Source organism: Pan paniscus, chromosome 18 (assembly GCF_029289425.2).
Source record: "Pan paniscus chromosome 18, NHGRI_mPanPan1-v2.0_pri, whole genome shotgun sequence".
Taxonomy (NCBI): Eukaryota; Metazoa; Chordata; class Mammalia; order Primates; family Hominidae; genus Pan; species Pan paniscus.
In genome coordinates, this window is record NC_073267.2 from 37,587,889 (window position 1) to 37,597,697 (window position 9,809).

At 49.2% G+C, this 9,809-nt stretch overlaps 2 protein-coding genes across 3 annotated transcripts in view; one reads left to right on the forward strand and one right to left on the reverse strand.

Annotated features, from left to right (window-relative positions):
• Positions 1-6,239, reverse strand: part of LOC117977914 (BOS complex subunit NOMO3-like) — a 36,317-nt gene extending 30,078 nt beyond the window's left edge. Inside the window, exons 1-2 of one of the 2 annotated variants that reach the window (XM_055100209.2) lie at positions 5,969-6,239; positions 1,781-1,870 (exon numbers count right to left, since the gene is read on the reverse strand). In XM_055100209.2, coding sequence (XP_054956184.1) covers positions 1,781-1,870; positions 5,969-6,133 — 255 coding nt within the window. In that variant the 5' untranslated portion in view covers positions 6,134-6,239. Of the gene's footprint in view, positions 1-1,780; positions 1,871-2,363; positions 2,645-5,968 lie in introns of those variants that run through there. The other variant, XM_055100210.2, reaches the window with a different exon arrangement.
• Positions 6,240-6,693: 454 nt separating this feature from the next.
• Positions 6,694-9,809, forward strand: part of LOC129394282 (ATP-binding cassette sub-family C member 6-like) — a 45,047-nt gene continuing 41,931 nt past the window's right edge. The window contains exons 1-2 of the mRNA XM_055100212.2: positions 6,694-6,976; positions 7,863-7,924. Of these exons, the coding sequence (XP_054956187.1) occupies positions 6,758-6,976; positions 7,863-7,924 (281 nt within the window). The 5' untranslated portion in view covers positions 6,694-6,757. The remainder of the gene's footprint in view (positions 6,977-7,862; positions 7,925-9,809) is intronic.

A 9,809-nucleotide genomic window follows, 5' to 3' on the forward strand; every position in this document is an offset into this window, starting at 1 on the left:
TAAAAATTAATTAAATAGATTTCAGGACAGACCCAGCTAGTCCATCTCTAGAAATCAATCCTATGCATTCTGGATGAAGAGTTAAGTTCAAGAATATTTCCTGGTGTGTTATGTTAAAATTACTATTTTAAAATTGGGGAAAGTCTATATGTCCAAGTAGTTAAATAAATTACAGTTTGGGTTTGACTCTGACACACTATGCAGCGATTAAAAAGAAGTCAGTAGGCCGAGCATGGTGGCTCATGCCTGTAATCCCAGCACTCTGGGAGGCTGAGGTGGGCGGATCACCTGAGGTCAGGAGTTCAAAACCAGCCTGGCCAACATGGTGAAACACCATCTCTACTAAAAATACAAAAAAAATTAGCTGGGCATGGTGGTGGGTGCCTGTAATCCCAGCTACTTGGGAGGCTGAGGCAGAAGAATCACTGGAACCCAGGAGGCAGAGGTTGCAGTGAGCCGAGATCGCGCCACTGCACTCCAGCCTGGCTGACAGAGTGAGACTCTGTCTCAAAAAAAAAAAAAAAAAAAAAAGTCAGTAGATCTATCTATGCTAATGTTGAAAGCACGCAAGAGGAAAAAACCAAATGTCCCTCTGGTATTGAAAGCATTAACACAGGGGAAAAAATGAAACTGCAGAATAAATCCTATTGTTTGATTTCATTTGTATTAAAAAATATATCAAAATCAAAACTATGTATATTGACTATTTTTGCAACTTCCTATGAATCTGTATTTCCAAATAAAAGGTTTATATGTGGGAGGATGGGATTGTATAGAGGTGTTTGTGGATACATATCTATGTGCATGTGTGCTTGTGTGTATTTGCATATATACATATGCATGTGTACCCGTGGATATCTGAATAACTATAAATAGAAAGCAATCTGTTAGGATGCACATCAAAATTTTATAAGAGGGCCGGAAACATTGGCTGACACCTGTAATCCCAGCACTTTGGGAGGCTGAGGCACGTGGTTCACTTGAGGTCATGAGTTCGAGACCAGTCTGGCCAACATGGCAAAACCCCGTCACTACTAAAAATACAAAACATTAGCTGGGTGTAGTGGCAGGTGCCTGTAATCCCAGCTATTCGGGAGGCCGAGGAAGGAAAATGGCTTGAACCTAGGGGGTGGAGGTTGGAGTGAGCCAAGATCACGCCACTGCACTCCAGCCTGGGTGACCCAGCGAGACTCCATCTCAAAAGAAGAAAACAAAACAAAACAAAACAAAAAAACCTTTATCAGATTATCAGAGGTCATCACTACAGAGGGAGGTAAAATTGGAGGGAAAAGGGTACAAATTTATTTCACATACTTCTAAAGACCTTGACTTTTTTTTTTCACAAAGTTCATGAATTCATGTATTACTTATACAATTGTTTTAACAATACTTTAAGCTGCCTGCAAGTAACGGGTTCCATGAAATCAGAGTTTCTCAGCCCTGGCACTACTGACATCTGGGCTGTCGTAGGCAGCACTGTAGCGCATTTAGCTCCATGCCTGGCCACTACTCACTGGGTGACTGTAGCGCACAGCCACAGATGTCACAACAAAAACGTCTCTAGACATTGCCAAATGGCCCTAAACACAGAGAGAGCCACTGTATTCGTCAAGGCAGTTTGTAAGTTGTCTCCCTCCAAATGTGGCTAGGATTACCATATTCCACTAATAATTTACAAAACAGATGAGCATTTGCTAGTGTAGGAAAGGGCATGGTTAGTGCAGCCTGGTGAGGCACACTAGTGACTTCCCATCATAAGTGACAAGCAGTCCCCTCTTACCTTATCATACAATGGGATCATAAAGTAACCATTATTAGGGGCACAGTCTGTCTGGTATTTCAAAGTCCCATGCTTGGTGTACAGCTTTATCTGGAAAGGAAGGAAGGAAAACAGAAATCATAACATTGCCTTTGGGAATTAACTACACATATTACACCTGAATGCACTCAGTCAGTATACATTCACTGAGGACCTATTATATGCCAGCTTTTAACACGGGGCATTACTGGGGACAGAGGGAAATCAACAAACTCTCTCCCAAATCATGTGACTCAATGTTTTTCAGATTAGAAACCACCTACAGCCTATTACAATGCCTTATTTTTCAATGCTTTTCTGTGTATTTTAGTGGCTGTCTCTAGGTAGCTCGTGTAAGTTTCTGGGTCTAAAACAAATTTGCAAACTTTGCCATTAGTAAGGTGCTTATTAACATGCAAATTCCTGGCTGGGCACGGTGGCTCATGCCAGTACTCCCAGCACTTCAGGAGGCTGAGGTGGGCAGATCACTTAAGGTCAGGAATTTGAGACCAGCCTGGCCAACAAGGTGAAACCCTGTCCCTACTAAAAATACAAAAAAAGTTACCCAGGCATGGTGGCAGGCACCGGTAGTCCCAGGTACTTGGGAGGCTGAGGCAGGAAAATTGTTTGAACTCAGGAGGCAGAGGTTGCAGTGAGCCAAGATCATGCCACAGCACTCCAGCCTGGGAGACAGAGCAAGACTCCATCTCAAAAATAATAATAAAAAAAAAATAAAGTAAAATAAATTGCAAATTCCTGGGGCCCACCTCTATTTCTCAACTAAAGGTCTGGAACGAGGGCCAGAAATCTTCCTTACTAACTCTGAATAATTTCAAATACTTGGAGCAACATTCATCTAGAAACTTAATTTTCTCATTACTTTCATTCTCAGAAGAAAAAGAGACTAAAAAGACATTTAATATCTGTCCTCTCTTCAAGGACTCTCTAAAACTCTTACATTCTGAGCATTACCAGACACGAAGTGTTAACCCAGTAAGATGCCCAAATGCCATCTGAGTCTTCCACGTGTTGCGTGGCCTTGGGCAAGCTCGTGTTCGGTTTCTTCAGGTGTAGACACAGAGCCACTCCTTTTCATGTGGTTGTACAGATTCACATCAACGCATATTAAGCACCTACTATAGAATATGGATTCAAAGAAAAATCAGTTTGCGGCCAGGCATGGTGGCTCATGCCTGCAATCCCAGCACTTTGGGAGGCCAAAGGAGGAGGATCACTTGAGCCCAGGAGACCAGCCTGGACAACACAGCCACACCTCATCCCTACTAGAAAAAAAATTAGCTAGGCATGATGGCACGTGCCTGTAGCCTCAGCTACTCAGGAGGCCGAGGCAGGAGGAGTGTTTGAGGCCAGCAGTCAGAGGCTTTGGTGAGCTATGATGGTGCCACTGTACTCCAGCCTGAGCAACAGTGTGAGACCCTGCCTCAAAATAAAACAAAATAAAATAAGTAAAATGGAAAAAGCAGTTTGTATTACTATTTAATATCTCTCTCTGAAGAAAAAGGCAACACAGTGTAATACGTAGGGAACATACCGGGCTCAAGGAAAATTTCCTAAATGTACCCGCACAGCTCAACCACTCTGAGGCTCAGTTTCCATGTCTGTAAAAGGAAGCAGTTGGGTCTGATGCACCTAAAAGCCTCACCTCCAAAATGTTAATGCTCTATGACCATGAAACAAACCATGACACGAGCTGCAATGCAACAGTCGAATCTTACCAGCTAAGAAGATGTACAAAGTGACTAACTCATAAAATGAACATTTGAACATTTGGGAAAGGACTCGTGTGAAATAAGGTTAAGCCTGTATGTAAAGTTCTCAGAGGTCAGTGACCACAGCTTCATTCCCCAGTGCCTGAGACAGTGTCTTGCTTACTCTAGGTACTCAGTGAATTTGCTACAGGTGACAAAGAGATTCAGATGCATGCATTTAAGGCAGGGACTGGAAATTCACCAGCCTAGACCGCTTAGGGAGGCAACATCAAGGGGCATTCATCCAAAAGGATTCAGATCACTACAAAACCCAAGCCAAGTGTGGCAGCCTAAAGATCGGCTGGTTTTCCAGAGAAATAAAGAACCCAGTTTTTAATGTGAAACCTGCTGATTGTTAAGTATTAGCAACCAGTATAATTTTTTTTTTTAACAGTAAGGTCCCTGTTAGAGAACAAAATGTCAGTCTCATGAGAGTATGGAGTTTTGTCTGTTCTGTTCACTGTACTGCTATATCCACACTGGGGACAAGGCTTCAGTATGTGCCGGGGCTCAGTAAATAGTTGTTGACTCAATGAACACGATGTAAAAACACCCAGGATGGGAGAAAGCTAGAGAAGAATGGCAGCAGTTGCATAGGAACGCAAAAAAACACAATCAAGAAATAACCGTGAAATATCATGATTATTTCTACATCTTTCATAAAGTACAATCAGGACACAGGATGGCAATGTAATCTACGTCAAGATGGCCAGTATGAAATGTCTGATTTCAGAATCTGAATTACTTACGAAAGAATGAGTGTCCCACACCATCTGGACAGGCAGCTCTTGGGCTTAAGGAACACACTTCGAAATGGGTCACAAAACCTGTCCTCTGCTCTCAAGGTCACTATTAGTATGAGGGTGAGGGTGGAGGGGGGTGCCTGTCTTTTCCTTCCTTCCAGAACCCCTGGAAACTACAAGTTGCAAGAGGCCTTACCGGCCTCTTGCATTTCAGCTTCTGAAATGCCCTGTGCCGTCTACAGCCATACCACCCTGAACGTGTCCTGTCCCCAGTGCAGACCTAGGAGGTGGCATAGGCACCCAGAAACATGTACCCAGGAAATCCTAGGAGCCTTGCCGCTGCCAGTGGGTAGATTCATTCAATGCCTGACCTCTGACCTCTTCAGACTGAAAAAGCAGCAAACAAGGGGGCCTTGAAGAAGATCACGGATCCGCTTGTTAAAGAAATGTATCTGCTGGGTTCCACTGTTTCTCTCCCAACACCATCCTATAGGTACAAAAACTGAAACCTAGAGCAAGGGCAGGTCGCAGAGCTGGTGGGGTGTGGAACTGACTCCCTACCCCTCCCCCAATCCTCAGCAGCCCGCTTTGCAGAACACAGAGCTTCACCCTTCACTGCCAGCCCTGGAACAGCTCAAAGGTGCTTTCAGACGATCTTTGGGGTCTTATTCCCCAATCCCTCTCTTTGGCATTTCCCAGCCTCTTCCTTCGTTTTCTCCTAAATTACCTCCGAGGCACCCGCTCTTTTCCTCTTCCTTGTCCTACCCCACCATAAATCCCCTCCCAAAAATGAGGCCCAGGCCTTGCTCTGGTCCCCTCCCATCTACCAGGACAAATGACATTCTGCCCCTACCTCCATCCATCCCTTTCCTCTTTACGGGAAACTTTCTGGGTCATAATCCCACCGGGCTGATAAACATTTAACAGGACTTTACAACTTAATTAAAACACACACACACACACACACACACACACACACACACAAAACCTTCAGCACAAATCTCTAGGGTAATTCCATTAACTACTCATTAAGGCAATCAGGGCAGCTGGCAACTCTCCATTTTCAGAAGTGCAGGGGAGCCGGAGAAATAAAAAATACCTTTCCGGCCCCAGGGTTGCCAATACTGATCTACTAGGTCAGAATCTATGGGATGGGAATTGATGCTCTTTAAAATCATGCCGCGGGGTTTGGAGGAGCAGTGGATTAGAACTTCGGGGGGTTCTGGGCTGTGGAGTTTGGGGGATAAGACATGTGGTCTCTAGGATCTGGAATGTGGGTTTGGGGAAATCTGAGTTTCAGGGGGTCTGATTCGAGGAGATCTCAGGTCTAAATTTTAAAGAAATGGAGTCTGGGCTCCAGGGAATTTAGGGTCTGGGTTTTGAGGATCTGGGGTCTGTGTTCCGGGGATCTGGAGTCCGGGTTTTGAAGAACCTGAGGTCTGGCACCCCTCAGTCCTTAGACGACCCCATGATAAGAACCTCCCCTCCAGCGCGACTGGGGAGGGGCTGCAGGGAGCCCGCGGACAGCATAGCCTCGGAAGAGGTAAGGGCTCCAAGGACTCCACACCGCCCGGTGTCAGAGACGAGGCCAGCGCGGCCCAGAGAGGCTGAACCACCGGCCTGGCGACTCGGCGCCGGGCGGCGGGGCGGGCGCTCACCTCGATGAGCGAGCAGTTGACCTCCACGTCCGACTTGACGAAGCCACCGCAGCCCACCACGATGTCCTCCGAGCCGTGCGCCGGCCCCACGCCGCTCAGCAGCAGCACCACCGCGGCGGTGACCACCGCGGGCCCCAGCGGCCCCGCGCCCTGGCCCATCAGCATGGCCCGACCTCCCCCAGCTAGACCAACCGCCGGCAGCCGGGTCCCGCCCCTCACACTGCACGCTGCAGGCTCCTTCCTCCTCCTAGGCCGGCTGACAGCCCAGGCCCCGCGCCGCCGCCGCCGCCCGCCGCCGCCCGCCGCCGCCCGCCGCCGCCCGCCGCCGCCCGCCGCCGCCCGCCGCCGCCCGCCGCCGCCCCCCGCCGCCCGCCGCCGCCCGCCGCCCGCCGCCGCCCGCCGCCGCCCGCCGCCCGCCGCCGCCCGCCGCCCGCCGCCGCCCGCCGCCCGCCGCCCGCCGCCGCCCGCCGCCCGCCGCCCCCCGCCGCCCGCCGCCCGCCGCCGCCCGCCGCCCGCCGCCGCCCGCCGCCGCCCGCCGCCCGCCGCCGCCCGCCGCCCGCCGCCCGCCGCCGCCCGCCGCCCGCCGCCCGCCGCCGCCCGCCGCCCGCCGCCGCCCGCCGCCCGCCGCCGCCCGCCGCCGCCCGCCGCCCGCCGCCGCCCGCCGCCGCCCGCCGCCCGCCGCCGCCCGCCGCCGCCCGCCGCCGCCCGCCGCCCGCCGCCCGCCGCCCGCCGCCGCGCACGCGCGCTTCGACCCCACGTTCACAGCCCCAAAGGAGAGAACTAAGGCGCATGCTCGGCAAGGAAACGAGACCATCTCTGCCTTCTAGAGGCCTGGAGGACTCCGCGCAACATCTTGCTGGTGCAACGCAAGGTGCATGCCTACAGGGAGAAGCTCCAAAGATGAATTCTACTTTAGAATTCACCATCACAGCTGGAAAGGACGGGAGAGTTTGTTGGTGGAATTATCTAACAACTTTCTCAAATCTTTCTGACCCATACATTTCGCAGGTAAAATATATAATCTCACAAAAAGCTTTGGGGCCGGGTGTGTGGCTCACGCCTGTAATCCCAGCACTTTGGGAGGCTGAGGTGGGTGGATCGCTTGAGCCCAGGAGTTCGAGACCAGCCTGGGCAATATGGCGAAACCCCGTCTCTACACACACACACACACACACACACACACACACACGAAAAACGCTTTAGGAATTTGTGTAAGCTGGTGTATTTTTCCATGATAAATGATCGATACTTTTTTAAGCGAAACGTGTTAATGTTAGCATATTAAAGAAAGTATGTAGGATTTATTTTAATCCTAGCTCTAATAACATATGCCTAGAAACAAATTATGATGAGTTTTCTTCCCCTAAGGAAGAAGTGCATGCAGTCAGTATACTTTGAATTAGCTCTGCAAGATGAAACATGATTTGCCTGAAAACAAGCTCAAATCCAGCATATTTTGTCCCAAGAGTGAATTCATATGTACACTGAATTTAACTACCAGTCAGCACATCAAAATACACACCAAAGAGGCCGGGCACAGTGGCTGACGCCTGTAATCCCAGCACTTTGGGAGGCCGAGATAGGCAGATCACTTGAGGTTAGGAGTTTGAGACCAGCCTGGCCAACATGGTGAAACCCTGTCTCTACTAAAAACACAAAAAATTAGCTGTGTGTGGTGGCGCACACCTGTCATCCCAGCTCTTTGGAAGGCTGAGGCAGGAGAATCGCTTGAACCCAGGAGGCAGAGGTAGTAGTGAGCCAAGATCACACCACTGTACTCTGGCCTGGGCAACAGAGCGAAACCCTGTCTCGAAAAAAAAAAAAAAAATACACAGTTCGTCCTGTCTTCCTACCCTTGCCACATACTTCCCTTCTCCATTTTTGTCTGTTGCAGAACCCCTGTCCAGAGACTGGGGCAGCCTTCCCCTCCAAAGCCACGTTCTGGTGGATTTCTGGGTAAGTAAAGTCGAACGGAAGGGTTGGGGTGGTGCCTCACCCGCCTGCATTTGCTGCTCTGATTCCCAGCCATGGCCCTTCCCCTGTGCTTCCAAAGGCCAGCAAGTCTTTCTCCATCCCAGCCTCAGTGCTTTCTTCTTCGTGTTCAGTGTCCACCATCTGCATCCTGTTCCCATTCACTCACTGGAGTGAGATCTTGATTTGAATCCCGGCTCTGCCTGTTAGCAGGCCATGTCGCAAACCTCCAGAGTCTCAGTTTTCCCTCTGTAAAATGGGGATGACTCAACCTGCATGAGATGGAAAGTGCTTAGTGCTTGCACACAGCAGGTGCTTAATAGTAATAGAATTGTCTCCAATACTTGATTTCAGTCATTCCACCAACATTTAATAGGCACCTACTATGTGCTAAGCCCCAGGGGTGAGGAGATAAAGGAGCAAGTGTCTACTTTCTAGAGGGTTCCAGGCAGATTGAGAAAATAGCTGCTTCTCCAGGGCCAGCTCACAAGGCACTTGAGGATGTGCTCCCTCCCAACCACACGGCATTCAGACCTCAGTAGCACATGACATGTGGATTTGAATCCTGGCCCTACCACTTCGTAGCTGTGTTGCTTTGGACAAGTTACTTAACCTCTCTGTGCCTCAGTCTCCACTCCTTCAAAATGGGATTAATAATAGCACTTAGCTCATAGGGTTGTGAAGCTTAAATAAGATAAGATCTGTAAAGCACTTAGAGCAGGGCCTGGCAAATAATGAGTGTAAGTGGTAATTATTTTTTTTTCTTTTGAGATGGAGTTCCACTCTTGTTGCCCAGGCTGGAGTACAATGGCACTATCTTGGCTCACTGCAACCTCCGCCTCCTGGGTTCAAGCGATTCTCCTGCCTCAGCCTCCCAAGTAGCTGAGATTACAGGCATGCACCACTATGCTCGGCTGATTTTGTATTTTTAGTAGAGACAGTGTTTCTCCATGTTGGTCAGGCTGATCTCAAACTCCCGACCTCAGGTGATCTGCCTGCCTCGGCTTCCCAAAGTGCTGGGGATTACAGGCGTGACCCACTGTGCCTGGGCTATTCATTTTCTCTTTTTTTTTTTTTTTTTTTTGAGACAGAGTATCACTCTTGTTGCCCAGGCTGCAGTGCAATGGTACAATCTCAGCTCACTGCAACCTCCACCTCCCAGGTTCAAGCAATTCTCCTGCCTCAGCCTCCCGAGTAGCTGGGATTAGAGGCGCCTGCCATCATGCCCAGCTAATTTTTGTAGTTTTTTGTAGAGACCGGGTTTCACCATGTTGGCCAGGCTGGTCTGAAACTCCTGACCTCAAGTGATCTACCCCCCTCGACCTCCCAAAATGCTGGGATTACAGGCATAAGCCACCACACCCGGCCTAAATGGCTATTAAATAAATGAAAAATATCAGGCTTTGAATGTGTGGAACTGGTAGAAAGAGCTTAGAGATTTTCTAAACAGCTCTACTGGGGGGTCCAGCCCCTGCTTCCCAAACTTAAGCATTTATGGACCACTCTTGATGCTTTTTTGTCCTCCTGGGGCAAAAACTAAATTGAGTCACTTTTTTTACTTGAATAAACTATTTTTAAAAAGAAACTCTCTATCACTGCTAAAATAGGAAAAATCTATAGCATCACTTTCCATATAGGAGAACTCCAAAAACAATTTCAGGGAAAATCAAGCCACATTAATAATTTCTATGTCAGAACGGTTGCTTCCCCAAGTTGGCTCTGCATTAGAAAAGGGAACTTGGTGGCCTGGCGCAGTGGCTCACGCCTATAATCCCAACACCTTGGGAGGCTGAGGCAGGTGGATCACCTGAGGTCAGGAGTTCGAGACCAGCCTGACCAACATGGTGAAACCCCATCTCTACTAAAAATA